The 18,021-nt window shown below is 45.3% G+C and overlaps 2 protein-coding genes across 2 annotated transcripts; both read right to left on the reverse strand.

Annotated features, from left to right (window-relative positions):
• Positions 1–7,735: 7,735 nt before the first annotated feature.
• LOC136451974 (rhomboid-like protein 14, mitochondrial) lies at positions 7,736–9,304 on the reverse strand. The gene is made up of 3 exons (XM_066452653.1): positions 9,035–9,304; positions 7,909–8,356; positions 7,736–7,851 (listed from the first exon to the last, which is right to left on the reverse strand). The coding sequence occupies exons 1-3, from the start codon at positions 9,266–9,268 to the stop codon at positions 7,820–7,822; spliced, it is 714 nt and encodes a 237-aa protein (XP_066308750.1). The 5' UTR covers positions 9,269–9,304; the 3' UTR covers positions 7,736–7,819.
• Positions 9,305–12,983: 3,679 nt separating this feature from the next.
• On the reverse strand, positions 12,984–14,943 carry LOC136451975 (rhomboid-like protein 14, mitochondrial). Its single transcript, XM_066452654.1, has 2 exons — positions 14,434–14,943; positions 12,984–14,018 (listed from the first exon to the last, which is right to left on the reverse strand). The coding sequence occupies exons 1-2, from the start codon at positions 14,926–14,928 to the stop codon at positions 13,224–13,226; spliced, it is 1,290 nt and encodes a 429-aa protein (XP_066308751.1). The 5' UTR covers positions 14,929–14,943; the 3' UTR covers positions 12,984–13,223.
• Positions 14,944–18,021: the final 3,078 nt, after the last annotated feature.

Consider the following 18,021-nt stretch of genomic DNA (forward strand, 5'->3'; position numbering starts at 1 on the left):
GACCGTTGCTCTCGACATCCTCCGGACCCAAACTTGCTGGCTATCGGAGTTCCCCGCCAGGTAGGTTGTGAGTTGTGACTGCTGGCGACGATGTGTTTCAAGTGTTTCAAGCGTTCAGACTTATGTTCAAGTGTTTCATCTGAATGTTGCAAATAGATCTTGCATGTTGCATATGTTGCAAGCCTATGTTTCATGTGTTTCAAACATATGTTTCAAGTGTTTCATCTGGATATTGCACGCATATGTTACTATGGCTCTATACGCATGTTTCAAGCGTTTTAAGACTCATGCTGCAAGTGTGTTTATTTGAATGTTGCAAAAGTAGAACTCGATGTTGCATATACTGCTATGACTATACACGCATGTTTCAAGTGTATGTTTTAAGTGTTTTATATGTTTTCAAATATATGTTGCAAGTGTTTCATCTGGATGTTTCAGAAGTAGATCTGCGAGAGCACATGTTTCATCTGCCGCAACCGTTCTACTGTTGCCGCTAGGGGGCCGTCGTGGGTCACCGTGCTGGTGCCTGAGGTCGGCAGGTGCCTCCGCAGCACGCATCCGTAAGCGGGACAAGTGACTAGGACCCACGTGGGGCTTGAGGATGGGCACGGGATGGGCTGCTGGAGCACGTGATGGGTGCGGGTGCGGCATATGGACGCGGGCGCACTAACGCTGGATGGGATGCGGACTCAGGTCGTGGAATGTGGTGCGGTATAATGCGGGAGCTACTTCCGGACGCGCCGCCTGTCCGAACGCTAGGCCTTCCATCTTTTTTTTTTTTTTCCTGAGAGAGTGAGAGATCTGATGGAAAGAGAAGCAGCACTGATACAAATCTGCCGTCGCTTTGCCCATTCCGCCTGGGACTGGGATGCCACCTGCCGACCTGCGGACGACGCCACGCCGACATTTTTTTTCCCTAAACGCGATATCCAGCAGTCAACTGTCAATACGTGGACGTGCGTTGGACGGAGTGGGGAGGAGGAAGGCACCAGAGGTGGGGTTGGATGGGAACGCCACCGATTCCTCCCTGCAGCAGCAAGTCCCCGTGCGGTCGTGCCGGCTTCCCCAGCCCCCGTCTCTCTCTCTCTCCTCCGTCTCCTGCTTGACTCCTTTGCGTGCCCTGTGCATCTGAGCCGATCTATCCATCATCCGAGGCAGCCTCCAGCCTGTCTCTGCTTCTCGCGCGCGCATGCACGGTGGGAGGGAGGATAGGAATGGCGAGGGACGTCAACAGGGGTACCGACGCTGACGGCCATCCTCTGCCGCAACCGGCCCCTTCCCCATCTCCGGTGGCCACGGAGGGGGAGGGTACCGACAGGAGCAAGGCCAAGAACCTCAGGGACAGGGTATCCTTCTCGTCGTCCTGCAGAAGAGCCCGCCCTTCGTGCTGGGGAGGCATCAGGATTCGTCGGATTGGCCGGAACGGGCAGCGATGAGCATGACACGCGCGCAAGCCTCGGTGGCCGTGGCCGCTGCGCCTGCGGTTGCGGCGGCAAGGCGGGGGCTGCGGTCGGGCCGAGGTCCCTCCTCCAGCGCAACGATTTCTACTGCGACGATTGCAACCCGCACAGGTAGAAGACGTTTTGATGCTGCTACTCTCCTCTCTACTTTCTGGTTGCTGCTGCTCCAGATTTTGCCCGGATGGATGTATATTTGAATTGGATTGGATCACGAGCGATTCAAAAAAAAAAAAATTCATGTGAATGACTCATTGAAGTGTATATCCATCTTAGGTAACCCAGTTTTTCTTTTATCCTGTCCCAGTTATGTATTGGTTGCCGGAAATTTGCGTATGTAGTAACAATGATTTAGGCAGATCAATTTGTCCTAGAACATGAATACAACTAAAAAGAACTCTGCTACAGAATAAGGCTGTAAGATCACGTAATACTGATTGGAAGAAAAATAAACAGATCCGACCTTCTAAACGCATATGTCCCAACTCCCAAGCTATATTATAACGAAGCCTTATAAAATACTCGAGTACTTTGGTTACGATGTGGGCTGTCGAGACAACAAAAAGAATGTGGTTCAGTAACAAACTCCATCGAAATGGTGAGGTGAAGTCCAATCAGAATGCTGAAAGAACCTAGCAGAGGAAAGGCGGCTCCAATCTTCACACAGAGAAGCCTTACTTTTTAGCATTGTAGTTGTAGCAATGGTTTCCATCACACATCAAATCTGTGCACCCTCCTGAGGGGTAACTCCTCAACTGTAAGCTCCCTGTTACACGAAGGCTGATGATGCTGCCCCCACGAAAAAGCACAGTCCTCGCGCATGGCGCTGCACCTCTCACATATATCTGTGGCAAGTGTGTTATAATCGGTGCAGCTTGAGCATACCCAGCATCCTTTCGGGCATCCGCACAGCACCCAACTCTGCGTCGACCTGTTCTGTGACCCTTGGGTAGCAGGACAGAGGAGCTCAGGAGTTTTTAATTTTTTCATGTGAATGACTCGTTAAAGTGTATATCATCTTAGGTAACCAGTTTTTTTGTTATCCTGTCCCAGTTATGTATTTGTTGACGGAAATTTTCATATGGAGTAACAATCATTTAGGCAGATCAATTTATCCTCGAACATGAATACAACTACAAAGAAATCTGCTGCAGAATAAGGCTGTAAGATCTCGTAATAGTGATTGGAAGAAAAATAAACAGATCCGACCTTCTAAACACATGTGTCCCAACTTTTGAGCTATATTATACTATAGTGCTAGCGCCCGAATGTCCGGACGGACGCCCGCGCCTGCACTCCATTTCGCGCGCTCCACGCAGGGCCCGTGTCGCCCGAGCGAGAAGAGGGGGAGGGGGCGGCGCCTCTGGTTCGGAAGGACCTGGCCGCGGCATTGTATGGATGTCCGGCGGTGGGAGGAGGACACACCGAGACGAGGCAGCAGAAGGCGAAGAGCAAGATGCAACACCCAATCTATTTTCGAAACATCTAGATGCAACACTTGCGACATATATCTGAAGACAAATGAAACACTTGAAACATGCGTCTGAAACACTTAAAACACACACCTAAAAACACTTAAACCATCGTAAATATACGCAATATCCAGATAAAACACTGACAAACATATGTGTGCAAACATATGCAACATCTAGATAAACACACTTGCAACGTACGTCTTAAAAAACAGATGGAAACATTGGGAACAAAAGTTTACAATGTACATATACAACCATTGCAACATATGCAACACCATAATCTACTTTTATAATATCTGTACGAAACACTTGCAACATACCTATAAAAAATTTGAAACACTTAAAATATACGCTTGCAACATGCGCTTTCAAGCGTAACATCTACTAGCTGCTCGGACGAAATGGAGGCTCGTCGACGCTGAGCTCGATTTCGCAGAGTGACGAGGGGGGATGCCAACGGGTAGGCAACGGCATGGTCCCGGCGAGCGGCTGCGCGGCTCCAGCCATAGGGTGGGCGGGTGCGGTCCCCTATGGCGAGGCGCCCTGCGGTGGAGGCAGCAGCTCTGCCCGTGGGGACCGCGGCAAGGCACCCCTACGGTGGAGGCGGCAGCGCTGCCCGCGGCGAGCGCATGCGCTGTCTGCGGCGAGCACGCTAGAGAATGTGACAGTGGGTGGGCGGCACGGTGGAGTCGGACGCAGTTACCTTATATTATAACGAGACTGATATGAACAGATAACGAGTGACTGGTGCAAACAATCGATTCTTACAACGTGGGCTGTTGAGACAACAAAAAGAATGTGGTTCAGTAACAAACTCTATCCAAATGGAGAGAAGTCTAATCAGAATTCTGAAAAAAACCTAATACAGGCAAGGCGGCTCCAATCTTCACACAAAGAAGCCTTTTTAGCATTGTACTAGCAATGGTTTGCATCACATATCAAATCTGTGCACCCTCCTGAGGCGTAACTCCTCAACTGTAAGCTCCCTATTACACGAAAGCCTGGTGATGCTGCCCCCACGAAATAGCACAGTCCTCACGCATGGTGCTGCACCTCTCACATATATCAGTGGCAAGTGAGTTATAATCGGTGCAGCTTGAGCATATCCAGCATCCTTTCGGGCATCCTCTTGCTGCAGATGCACAGCACCCAACTCTGCGCCGACCTGTAACGTGACCCTTGGGCAGCAGGTAAAAATGGCAGCGGATCGGGTTTGGTGCGGATATCCGCGGGTTTCGGGTTCTCGGGTCTCGGTTTTGGTGCCTGTTTTTTGCCCACGGATTTGCGGGTTCGGATACCCGAAACTCTGCAGGTTTGGGGCAGACTCTATTTTTCACCCGTGGATACTCCATCGGGGCCCCAAATACGTAGCCCACTAAAAGCCCAGCTAAGAAACCCTAGTATATATTGCCTGAAATAGGAACCCTCACCCCTCAGACCCTCGGCCGCAGGAGGCAGGACCGCAGTCGGCGTCCGCGTTGAGAGACCGCGAGTCCGCATCTCCGCGACTGGCCGCTGGCGAGTCCGCCGTCCGTGACCGCGAGTGCGACCACGGCAGTGCGGCACCGGCGCACGGCGGCGGTCTCGACCTGCACGGCGGCGGGCGGCCGCACGCCCGCTCCCACCCGGCGCCCCGAGCCAGCGAGCCCTTGACGGGCGCCCTCGCCGGCCTTGCCGCCTCATCAGTCCGTGACCCTAGTCCGTGTCCTCGCTGACCTTGCCAGCCTCGCCGACCTTCCAAGTTCCGACCTCGCCGGCGAATCCAACAGGCCAGGTACGACGGCACATCCCTCCCCTAGATTTGAAGCTGCTGTATGTTCCATTTTCTCAATCTTGTCATGTGACCATGTAATAATGTATGTTCCTTTTTCATTTGTCAGGAAGGGTGAGCAATGTCGACTCCTGGTGATACAAGTGGATCTCAAGCTGCTGCTGTATCTCAATCTGTGGGTTCTTGTCCTCCAAGGCGTCCTCGTCTCGCATCCGAGTCAGCAACACCACCTGCCGTAGCCGGTTCAGCAGCACCGTCAACTGATTCTGCAACTGTAGGTAACACTGATGTGGTAGAGGTAGAAGATAATGTCCCTGTTGGTAGTAAGAGGAAGCTAAGATCTAAAGTATGGAAAGACTTTGATTTGATTAATGTAAAAGGGGTTTGGAAAGCAAGATGCATATGGTGTAAGAGAGATTTAGGTGGGGAAACAAGAAATGGTACAACTCATTTGAAGAATCACATAGCCATATGTCAGGATAGAGCTTGTAGAAAGGGTTTAACACAGTCTTCTCTTAAATTATCTGCAAACCCAAAGGATGGCTCAGTCACATTAGAGAAGTATGTGTTTGATCAAGATGTTGCTAGGAAAGAATTAGCTTTAATGATCATTGTCCATGAGTATCCTCTTTCCATGGTGGACCACGCTGGATTTAAAAAGTTTTGTGCTGCATTGCAACCAGCATTCAAGCTAGTGTCTAGAAACACAATCAGGAAGGATATCTTTGATATGTATCAAGTTCAAAAGCAATCCATGGTGAATTATATCAAGAAATTGAGTTCTCGTGTTGCTGTTACTACGGACTTGTGGACAGCAAACCACTAGAGGAAAGGTTACATGGCAGTTACAGCCCATTTTCTTGATGATGATTGGAAGCTAAAAAGTTTTCTTATTAGGTAACAACAAATTGCATCATTTTGTGTCCAGTACAATCACTTAACATGCATTTTGCCTATAGAGACCAATCTGTCCAGCACAACCACTTAACATATTTTATTGTTGTAGGTTTATTTATGTTCCAGCACCACATACAGCAGAGGTTATAGCAGAGGTTCTTCATGAAGCTCTCCTAGATTGGCATATTGAGAGGAATCTGTCCACTATAACTCTTGACAATTGTAGTGTCAATGATAACCTCATGAAGACTATGATCGGCACCGATGGTGATGACCTTTCAAAGAATAAGGCTGCTATAGAAGGCAAGTTACCACTCCGCTCTTGTATGTTGAAGGGAAAATTAATTCATATGCGTTGTGCTGCACATATTTTAAATTTGATTGTAAAAGATGGAATGAGTGTCATGGAGAAGGGAATTGATAAAGTGCGTGATAGTGTTGCATATTGGTCTGCAACTCCTAAAAGACATGAGAAGTTTGAGAAAATGGCAGCACAAATGAAAGGAAAATATGAAAAAAGAATTGCTCTTGATTGCAAAACTAGATGGAACTCTACTTATACTATGCTTAGCATTGCACTACTTTACCAAGATGTTTTTGAGCGTCTTGCTTCTCGTGCTCCATGTGTTCCATCTGCAGAAGATTGGAAGTTTGCTAGAGAGCTTTGTGATAGGTTGAAGATGTTCTATGATGTAACTGAGGTACTATCAGGCACTAAATATGTGACAGCCAACCTTTTCTTTCCCAAAATATGCAACATTTTTATGGCAATTAGGAAGTGGCTAAGTAGTGATATTCCTAAGATAGAAGAAATGTCTATTAAAATGAAAGAGAAATTTAACAAGTATTGGTCAGATGTGCATGGTTTGATGGCTGTTGCTGCTGTCCTGGATCCTAGGTTTAAATTACATCTGTTGAATGCTCTTTTTCATAAAATTCATGGGTCAGAAAGTGTAGCTGTGGAATCTTCCAACAAAGTGAAAGACTTGTTGTATAATTTGGTTTTGGAATATCAAGATACTGTTGAGGATGTTGCCACAACAGATGGTGCTGAAACTAGACCTAGAGCTCCTACTCTGAGGGACGATGAAGATTGGATGGACACTTTTGATGATTGGATGTCCAAAATACCAGTTGTGACCTCCACTTATGTGCGAACAGAGTTGGATTTGTACTTGGAAGAGCCACTGCTGCCTAGGACACAAGATTTGGATATCATACAGTGGTGGCAAGTTGCAGGGCTCAAATACCCAACATTACGAAAAATTGCACGTGATGTTCTTACTATTCCTGTGACAACGGTGGCATCCGAGTCAGCCTTTAGCACTAGTGGGAGAATAATCAGTCCACATCGTAGTAGGCTTGCACCATCAATGATTGAAGCACTTATGTGTATGCAAGCATGGTCTCATAACGACATGTTAGGTAAATGCAATTTCTGTAAGTATGTGGTCTTCATTCTATTTAAGTTGTAAAACTAATTTGTGAATATTATATCCATGCAGGGTCTCATTCATCTTTTGTTGGTGCTTTGATGACTTGTCTTGATGAAAAAGATGAAGAAATGGTACTACTGTTGTTTCCTTCTATATTTAACTTGTGAATTTACAATGCATTGAAAGTAATGAGCTAGTCCCTATTTTTATTTCACAGGATGAAGATGAGTCCACCATAATTGATGAATGATGAACTTTGTTGTAATCTGGACAGTGTGTGCCTCAAGTGAAGATGATTGTCTCAAGTTGCATATCTATTTGATAAAAAAAACTCTTATTTGTTTGGGCTGTAAATCTGTAATATGTGAGCTGTACTGCTGTAGTAGTACTGTACTGAACTTGCATGTTTGATGTTTCTGGTTCTAGAATCTGGACATGGCTATCGGCTACCTGGTAGCCTGCTTCTACTTGCTAGTACATTGCTCTGTCTGTTGAATTGTTGATCTGTTGTAATTTTCTCGGGTTTCGGTTAATCCGTCGGGTTTCGGGGATGTATTTTCATCCAAATCGGGGTTCGGGGCGGATTCAGGTTTTACTTTCGGGTTTCGATTTTGGTTCCGCGGATACTCCACCCGATCCGAATCCGCCCCGTTGCCATCTTTAGCAGCAGGACGGAGCTCACGAGTTTCTGAGCAAATCTCGCTGGCAAGGCCATGGCCCTGGTACCACACGAGATCAGACGAGAGAGCGGGCCTGGGCCTGGCCTGTTGAACGAGCCCAGTCCTAGCCTGCTGTTGAACGAGCCCGGGCCTGACCTGTTCCTGTTGAACGAGCCCGGTCCTAGCCTGCTGTTGAACGAGCCCGGGCCTGACCTGTTCCTGTCCGAAGGTAGACATGTCCAGCTTGTATACCACCAAGATGGCCAACAAAGGAAGAATCGGGGATCAAAGCTTGAGTGAGGAATAGTTGGGCCCAAACAGCATACTTTGCTGGAATAACCATCCCAGCCAGATGCAAGAAATCACCCGCCCGGGCAGACATCGTCACGGCCTTCATGCCAAAGAGCACGCCGGAGAACCCAATGCAAAATTCCTCATAGTACGGAGCACCCTCACCAAGCAAGGACAAGCCTTTGGACAAGAGCAGCATGGCACCCTGTGACAGGCCAAGCAGGGCAGCAACCATGGAAGCGAACTCGGCGGTGCCCATGGACGTTTCAAGCTCTACGCCCGTCCACAACAGAGTTGTCACGTTGCAGAACAAGTGAACTTCGTTCACGTTGTACAAAGGTGACAGGAAAAAGGTCTTCAAGTCTCTGAACTACAAAGAGTGTTCACGTAATGCGTCTGGACATCCACGGTATGTGTGACTATAAAAGACTGTATAAAAGGCTAAAAACATGGGAAGTATTCCAAGGCAAGTTTATGCCCAACGTCATCGAAGTCTACACAATGGTCAAGTACTTCCAGGCAAATTTACTGAACAAGATGATCACTATAGGTTCTTAAACTTTTTCCCACATCTCATCTAGGTCCATAACCCTCAAAGTGATTATCTGCTGAAGAACCAGATGATCACTTTGAGAATTCACAGACCCAAAGAAAATGTATGAAAAGTTTAAAGACCCAACAAAGGGAAAACGAACTTGAAGTCTTGAATCCACTAGTCCTATTAAAAGATGGGAAGTACCTAGTTCCAGTAACCATCCCATTCGATTTACACCAACTGCAACGGGACTATTAACAACAAATCAGTATCGTGCACTACTCAGGCAGGCCTAATACGATAAACCTTGGGTAAACCCTCGGTTCAACTTGCCAAGAACCCCGATTGCAAAACACAATGGTGAAGTTGCATCACATTGATGAAAATTGCGGGGTTGTGAATTACGATGTTCGTAGTGCAATTCTCTAGCACAGAGGAAATTTTCATGTGCTAGAGAATCCTCAGGAAAGTGGCATGTATGTAGTTGCGCTCGGCAGAGGCGTGGGTGCGTACCTTGAAGAAGATGTTCGGATTCAGGGCGACGTAGGCTTTCTTCGGCAGGGTGCCGGGGCGCAGGAAGATCAGCACGTTGGCGGCGAGCAGCGCGGCCGTGGCGGGCGGCCGGGCGGAGCCCGCGCGGCCATACTCGAGCAGCACTTGCAGCCCCAGCAGGGGCAGCATGCCCTTCGACGGATCCAGGACGAAGCCGCGCGGGCGGCGCCGGTAACTGCTCATGCCGGACCCCATCTACAAAACCGCCGACCGACACGAAACCAAAAGAGCCTTCACGCTAACTTCTCTCTCCTCTATATCTACAGCTCTACTCTCTTATTATCGCTATGCGGCACGAGACTCCGTATTTCTGGATTAGTTTCGGAATTATTGGCTTCCGTCGTGTCTGGATGTAGTTGTATAGATATTCCTTAACTAACTTGTATGGGATTGGCTAGTGCCCGACGCCCGCGCCACTACCCTCCGTCCTGCGCCTACCCGCCCATATCTCACCTGCTGCGCCCACCCATAAGCACGTAGGGCCCATCTCTACCTACACTCGTTTCTCGTGCCTACACCGAGGCGAGATAGCAAAAAGATAAGGAGGGAGATGCAACACCTGATCTAGTTTTGAAACACCCAATGCAACAATTGCAACAAATATGTATGAAAACAATGAAACATGCGTCGGAAACACTTACAAAACACCTGAAAAACACTTAAAATCATCGCAAACATACGCAACATCCAGATATAAACAGATGTGTGAAAATATAACATCCAGATAAACACACTTGCAACATATGTTAAAAAAAACCGATGAAACATTTAGAATAGGAGCTTGCAATATACGTGTACAACCATTGCAACATATCATATGCACCATCCCGATCTACTTTTGCAACATCCGTATGAAACACTTGTAACTCTTGCAACATGCGCTTTAAATGCAATATCTCCTTGTTGCTCAGGAGAATGGAGGCTCGTTGGTGTGTGGTGTTCACAGAAGTGCTGTGTGGAGAGCGAAGCCGACGGCTCGTCCAGCGTTGCGTGCTTCCGAGAAGGCGTGGTGGCCACACTCATGCGCGACCAACCACTCGTTATTGAGCGCGCAGCCCTACACCGCCCAGTAGAGCGGCCACGCCGCCAAGCGGAGTGCGCCGCCATCGGGGAGCGACGGGATCGCCACCAGCGCCACGTAGAGGAGCGCAGCATAACGGAGAGGTCGCGTAGGAGGTAGGATGAGGACCTAAGCACGAAGCGCCGGAAGCAGTGCGGCGGGATAGCTCGCATGATGTCGGCGCTAGGAGGTAGTAGGCGAACGGATAAGAGCGCTGAAGGGGAATAAGTGGATGAGTTTTTTTTAAATGAAGGAGCATGTGTTGTTAAGCTAGTGTGCGGCCCATCATCGGAGTGTCCGGCGGTCTGACGCCCGCTTCTGAGAATTACCGAACCTGTATTGGGTTTGGGTGGATTGAGGTAGAAACTTAATTAATTTATATCCAAACTTATATGAATTATATAGATGAATATGGGTATATCCGAGCAATATCTCAACTGGTTTCGAAATTTGACATCCCTCTTTCTGCGGATGGGGTGGGGGGGGGGGGGGGGGGGGGGGGGCGATTGCGGGCAGTAGCACAGCACTTCACGTGTGCGCCCACAGTTCGCTCCTTCGTGCCCAGTCTTATTTTTTTTCCTTTTAGAGAATTTATTAAAGTGTGCTATGATACCCAACTTTGCACTGCCAAATGTGTCCAATATTTTTTTTTTGAGAAAAATATGGCCAATCTGAAATCTGATCGGCAGTTGCTACTAAAACATGTCATTGTGCCTACCTTATTACAGTCTTTTGTTTTCTAAAACATGATTTCCTGTTTATTAATCAAATCGAAAGACCAAATGTTACACCTTATAGTTGTTGTACTTTGTCTGTTTTCTCATTTCACTTTCACGTTTCACAAACTTGATGGTTACTATAGTACAGTGAAAGCGATGCTATCTGATTATGGCTTTTAGTATGGTTTACTCAAAACATTGAGCCAAATTGCAGAGGTATGCATCTAAGATTGCTTCTCAGGTTTTCTACAGAGTCTGATTTGAGTGGCGTCAAATCTCTTGATTTGTTTCTACATGCCTTTCTTCTGCTGACCCCACTGCATCATATTTCAGTCTTCCCTAATCTTTGCTTTACTCACATTTGAATCTTTATATACTGACTATTAGATCAAGTGATATTTCAGTAAGGAAACTTGTATGTGAAATCTCTTGATAGGTCCACTACAGACTGCTAATTCCCTAGGACCATCCCCCCTACAGGAACCCAATTAGCAATTATCAAGAATCATTTAGAACCTAATTAGCTTCAATTCAAAAAAGACTACCTTGTATCTGCATAAAGGAACATGTATATAGAGGTTCAGTAGGACACATGCTATCAATATTCAGACTATGACTTATTGAACCCAGTCAACATTATAACTGGTAGGATAGAAGTCTTGTTGCCCTTTAATTTTGATATGAGAATTGACTTAAAAGTTATGCAATAGTCCAATACAGAAAATATAATTTATATCCCCTGCATTTATCTTTGCATAACTATAGATAGCCTATAACTACATATCAGGTGCAAACCAACCAACCTGTGCAAACTTGGAAACTACCAATCAGGACCACTAATACTGATCCAATAGATGGGTGAGGAGGCTTAAGTGCAAAAAAAAAAAAAAAGGCCGGCGGGTGGGGGCCTTAAGCGCAAAAAAATCCCACATCTCACTCCATCCATTAGATAGGCATTTAGTGGTCCTGATTGGTAGTTTCTAAGTTTGCACAGGTTAGTTGGTTTGCACCTGATATGTTGCCCTTTTCTTCACCCTCTTCCATAAGTTACTGATTAATGTATACACTACTTTATAACTAATGTATGTATAGCCTTCCACTGCAATTTCATTTATGCTCTGAGTCTGTGTCTCTTATTTATGTGCCTTATTGTTCTCACTCCTAGATATTTCGACTGTTTGCATCTCCAAAAATTAAGCTTCTTCATATTTGAATACTGCAATTTCCACAGAAGTGTTCTTCTCTTACAGACAGCTAAAAAGGATATCCTTATGCAGCGGTTTTGAGACTCACTTCTGAAACTTTTCATGTGAAGCAGTTAGTTTGCTACTGCATGCCTCCAAGGTTTCCAAGCATCATGAAATGATTCTGGCAAGAGATCAGATTGCTTATGCTAGTTGGCATCTGCATATTCTTCCAATACTTCACTACATCTGAATCATCATGGAAGTTCGACCATTCTTTCTTCTAAGCAGCAAAACTTGCACTTGCCAACACTTGATCTCGTGCTGTATGCATATGTGATCTTTTAACCGCCTCTCAATCTAAATCTACAATACCTGTACACTTGCATCTGCTTCTCTTTCATCTGCATGGGTCTACTCAAATCTAGCATACATGAAGTGCCAGAGAAAGTGAATCACCACCCTAATTCTCCTTCATCGCAGCATCGTTGTTGGCGCATGGAAGGCACAACAGACAGCTTGGTTAGACCCTCAACGCTAGCCTAAACCTGGAAAAATATACTCAGCGAGCTCAGAAAGGCGCGGTAACGCCGCGCCAGGAGTTTTCTAGTATATATAAAAAACTCGACCTGCGGGGGGTTATGACGGCCCCCGGGTTTCCCTTTAAGCAGATCGAGAAAACCCCCGAACCCCCGTCCCACATCCTGACGCAGGAGGTGCCGTAACCCTGTGAGAACCGAGCCGGAGCCTACCACTGCGCTTTGGCACATGGGGACGGGCGAGGGGATTTTTTTAACCTCAGCCTGAAATCCGCTCCCACGGGGAGTCGAACTCAGGACCTGAGGAGTGCCGCTGGACCACCTAACCGTTAGGACTAGGCACCCTTTGGCTTTCTAGTATATATAAAAGGTGACACATAATGCAGACACTTTTTTTTCGACGTGCCCTAGGATAATTTGTATTATTATGTGATAATTGCTTACTTCCAAGGCTTTGAAAACCTAAAATTATATCAGTAACAGTCTCCTTCAAATAATGAGGAAAAATTCAATTATGTAAACATTCCTCATCACGAGAAGAACCAAATGTGCCTACACTATCTAGGAGAGGAATGGAACTATCATACATACTCACATAGACCTTTGTTTAGCATGGCGCAATGTGTGTGCTGATAACAATGATTTACATCATCTGTCGAATCTTTGCAGCCTCCTTCGGCGTATCTCATCAACTGAGAGTTCTCCATTACCTCCAGCTTGATGATCCTGTCTCTGTGAAAAAGCATGGTCCTCTCGTGCAGTGCTGCACATCTCACATATATCTGTGGAAACTGAATTGTCATAGGTGCAGGTTGAGCATCTCCATAACCCTCGAGGAGTATCTCTTGCTGATTGCTGGCGCCCAACCCTGCCCCGACCTGTAAAGCGTCCCTGTGAATGGGCAGACCATAGAAGATTCTGAGCAAATCTTACTGGCCAGGTCACGACTTTTGCAATGCTTGACATCAGAAGAGTGACCGGATCTGGCCCATTTAATGCACGCTTCAGCCAAAGGTAAACCAATCCAGCAAGTATTCCACTAAGATGGCCAAGAAAGGATGTCCCAGGAATGAAAACCTGAATGAGGATCAACTCAGCCCAGGCAGCATATTTCGCTGGAATAACCATCCCATGCAGATAGACAACGTCTTCTGACCAGGCGTTCAGCACAACCTTCATGGCAAATAGAACACCAGAGAATCCGACAGCATATTGATTATAGTATGCAGTATCATCACCAAGCAAGAGCAAGCCTTTGGACAAGAGCAGTGTGATACCCTGTGACAGACCAAGCAATACAGCAACCATGGAAGCAAACTCAACACTACCCATGGATGTTTCAAGCTGAATGCCCTTCCATAGGAGCGATGTCATGTTGTAAAACAGGTGGCTTTCACTCAAGTGGTAGAATGGTGACAAGAAGAAGCGCACCAGGTCGCCATACTGCAAAAATGTTAAATCATAATTAGTTTGGGGACTTAGAACTGAATACGTTGCTAGATGCTTATATGTGTGATTGCTATATGGGGAATCATTGATACGATGGTGTCATAGCAAATTCGTGTGTCCTTACTCGAAGTTGACAACCAATTTCATTTCATTATTATTGGTCGCACTTATTCGTCCCCCTTGTCTACCACATACCCCCGTTTAAGGCCTTGTTTCTATGCAAGTGTTTTCATCTTAATCCACATGTGTTAGGTGTATTGGAGTGGAATTAAACTAAATTCCATTCTATTCCACTCAACACACGTGGATTGAAGGTGATACAAAACAAAAAAAAGGGGTGGGATTTCGATACGTGTACAGGAATTTCGTTTTCTAACTGCGCTATGGACAAGTAGGTAAGATTGGGTACCTCGATGATGAGCCGCGGGTTGAAGGAGACGCGCGTGACCGAGGGCAGGATCCCGTCGAGCGCGCCGGGACGGAGATAGATGAGCGCGTTGGCAGCGAGCAACGCCGCCGTCACGGGCGGCCGGGAGGCGCCCGCGCGGCCGTACTCGATCAGAACCTGAAGCGCCAGCAGTGGCAGCATCCCTCCCGACGCCCGGCCACCGAAGCCGCGCCGCCGGCCGCGGCTCATGCCGGACCCCATCTCCGAGACCGCCGACCGACGAACTAAAGCCGCAGCTGCCTTCACACGCAAACTCTCTACTACAAATTCCACTGGCTTCCTATCGCCTCGCGGGCACCCATCTCCTTTTATTTTGGATGGATCATCAGTTGGGGATCTCCGTGTTATTTCTTCGGCCGCAAGGGATGCGATGGATGGCGGCAAGGCGATGGAACCTTCCGGATGACTCTGGCAGTCGCGTCTAGCCGCGCCGCTCCGCTCCGCCCCCAATTCCATTGTCCTCGTTTACCCTTTTTCTTTCTCTTGTTTCTTTTTCTAAAAAAATTCATATCTTCATCTCGTATATCTATGCCCAGCTCGGATGTATGTTTTTGGAGGAATTTGGATGGTTTCTATAAATTTATGAGAGAAAAATACTGTTTTGAATAAAAAAGAAGCGGATTAAGCCAGGTTTAAGGGCATGCAAACGGGCCTATTCCCCCCCTCTCTCTCTCTCTATATATATATATATATATATATATAGAACTATTACCCCGTAGCTGGCTACAAAATAACTTATTCAGTAGCTATTTTGAGTTACGATAATTACTATGTTAATTTTATGAGATTCTAGTAACTCCTTACTAAGTGATTTACTATGACGTTATGGTAAATATCTCCATGTGTTATAGCAACCCAACTATCGTAAATATGTATTGACATTATCGTAAATTAGTATATAAAATTATCATAAATGGAGGTGGCTACAGAATAACTTATTTTTATATATACTCTCCCTATATATATATATATATATATTTTATAATAAAGAGGCAAAATGTCTCTCCATCTATTTTTTTTGTCCGACTCTCTCTAGCTACCGGACAATTGAGAGTTAATTCCGTCCCAACTTATATATATAACTCGTGTTTATATGAGTTATAATAGCTCTTGTCTAGCGCGATACGGAGGTAGTTTTCAATTCTTCTTTTATCCACCGGGGACTCAATTTGTTACAATGGAACTGTTTCCGACTCCACGACGGTTTTCAATTTCTCTTTTCTGGTTTTTCCCCAATGGTACAGTTTTCCGTGATTTCTGATTTGTTTTCGTTTTCTGTTTTTCTTTTCATCGGAAAACTGATCGAGAAAAAAACAAAAAACAATACGTGCAAAAAAATAGAGGAAAGGAAAAAAAAACAGATGGACACGGTTATGGATGAAAACGGATCGAATACGGACGAATATCATCGATATTACATTTGTTTTCATATTTTTGTCCGGATTCGGATTCGAATACGGATATTGTCAACTATGTCGGATAGGATACGATTGGATATCGACATCATAAATATGCGATTTGAGTATTCGGATACGGATACGGTATCGGATGTTGGATATCCAGACTCGGATATGGACAGATCTCAACCCCTCTAAACGGATTCGGTTTCGAATACGATCGGAAAATATCCATACCGTTTTCATCCCTAGACACGGTACCACGACTCTGACGCAAAACCAATGTGAAAAAAGCTAGACGTGTTTTGTGTTCGGATCCATGAAAAATAAAATTGAAACTCGTTAAGAAAAATAAAAGAGCCTATAAACTCTTTGTTGTTTTTATATTAAGATAAGACATAAGATTAGGGTAATTTCTATTCTTATCCTTTTCTATTTGGATTTGAATTTGGATTATGATCCATATAGATATAGATTAAAGTTATGATACATTACGAGTAAATATTTTTTGTGTATTACAATTGAAAAAAAAAATCAAGACTGTACTCCTTTTATTCTAAATTGTAAATCCTTCAGGCTTTTCAATATATATATATATATATATATATATATATATATATATATATATATATAGACATAATGTATATGTAGAAGCGTAGTAAAAATTATGTATCTAAAAAAAGTCCTAACAATATTCTATAGTTGATAAAATCATCTCTTTCAATGTATAGTTAGGTTAGTTTTGTGGATAGTTTCGCTACATTGGTTCCAAAGCAATAAACACATGGATAAAATCATCTCTTTTAATTTATAGTTTCATTCTATAGTTGAATAATCTCGTAAACATTTAATTCTACGACTCGTATTGAGTTGTTAACTGAGCAAAGAGAGTTTCATCTCCATAAAACTTATTTATTTTCTATGTTTTCGAAAAGATTGTCACATCATTAAAAAATACTTATGTGACAACCTATTAAATGCAAATGAAACTATGATGAAACTAGTTTTATTATAATATATTACTAATTCGACTCCATATGAAATTTTTTGAATTTTTTGGACAAACTAAGGGGCCATTTGGGAGAGCTCTAGCTTCAGCTTCTCCAAAGAGAATCACTCCCATCCAGCCAAACGCTCAAAATGCAATCTGATTTAAGTGGGGATCAGGAGAGAATCACTTCTCCATTTACATTAGGCGTTGGGAGTAAAAAAACCTGCTTCACCCTGCTCCTGTTATATTTTGGTGGAGATTAGCAGAAAATCAATTCTCATCAGCTTCCCACCCTGCTTCCTCCTAAGAATCCAATGCTATCACTCTAAAATCAAGGAGCAGAGCTAAAGAATTAGGGAGCGTAGCTCTACCAAACGGGGCCTAAGTAGTACATAGCTACAAACTGATAATGTTAGGTAAGTTAATTATAGCAATAAACCGATAGTGAAAACCTACCTATCACTAGCGGTTATAGCTATGAAGTGATAATGATATATTATCGTTGTCAGTTTTAAAGCAACCGACTGCGATAGTGCCTGTAGTGACGGTGTGTGTTTAGAGTAGTGTTTCGGCGTGAGATCAGCTAGAGCCTGGACGTCCGAACGGACGCCAGCATCTAAACATAGCTCCCTCGCCCGTGCCTCATCCTACCCAATCCACCACGCCTGTTACTGTTTGCCCCTTGGCTGCGCCCACGAGGTCCCATTGCCGTCATACCCGCGTCACTCGTAGCATCCCATCCTCGTTGCTCCTGCGTCCGCGACCCAGGTCCCCATCTTTGCCATCGACACATACGCCATGGAGCCACAACAACTGGCCTTCTATGTGTCTGCGGGCCTCACCGAGGCGTCTATCTCGCCTCTCACCCAGATGAAACACTAGCAACATACGTCTAAAATAAATAAAACATTGAGAACATACACTTAAAATATACGTGTATAGCCATTGCAACTGTTGGCGCAAAAACATGTCAATGCGCCGGGCACACAGCAAGCCGGAAGGATCTGCTTGATGGAGCAAGGCTGGAGATCTGCTTGGCTTCAACGCAGGGCTAAACGATCCTGTGAATTCCTCCTGAGGCGTGCTAGTCAATTTGACCTGCAATTGATAAGGAGAGAAAGTTTATCAGTAATTTAAGGTGAAACATGCCGGTCTTTGCCC

This window comes from Miscanthus floridulus, chromosome 5, assembly GCF_019320115.1.
Source record: "Miscanthus floridulus cultivar M001 chromosome 5, ASM1932011v1, whole genome shotgun sequence".
Lineage (NCBI taxonomy): Eukaryota > Viridiplantae > Streptophyta > Magnoliopsida > Poales > Poaceae > Miscanthus > Miscanthus floridulus.

What these genes read in the sequence shown, in the direction of transcription:
- LOC136451975 (XM_066452654.1), bottom strand. Translation starts at nt 14,928, where the DNA reads ATGGAATTGGGGGCGGAGCGGAGCGGCGCGGCTAGACGCGACTGCCAG. An exon ending in ACCCGCGGCTCATCATCGAG is followed by an intron (nt 14,019 to 14,433) that starts GTACCCAATCTT and finishes ACATTTTTGCAG; the next exon opens with TATGGCGACCTGGTGCGCTT.
- LOC136451974 (XM_066452653.1), bottom strand. Translation starts at nt 9,268, where the DNA reads ATGGGGTCCGGCATGAGCAGTTACCGGCGCCGCCCGCGCGGCTTCGTC. An exon ending in ATCCGAACATCTTCTTCAAG is followed by an intron (nt 8,357 to 9,034) that starts GTACGCACCCAC and finishes CACTCTTTGTAG; the next exon opens with TTCAGAGACTTGAAGACCTT. An exon ending in CTACCTTCGGACAGGAACAG is followed by an intron (nt 7,852 to 7,908) that starts GTCAGGCCCGGG and finishes CAACAGGAACAG; the next exon opens with GTCAGGCCCGGGCTCGTTCA.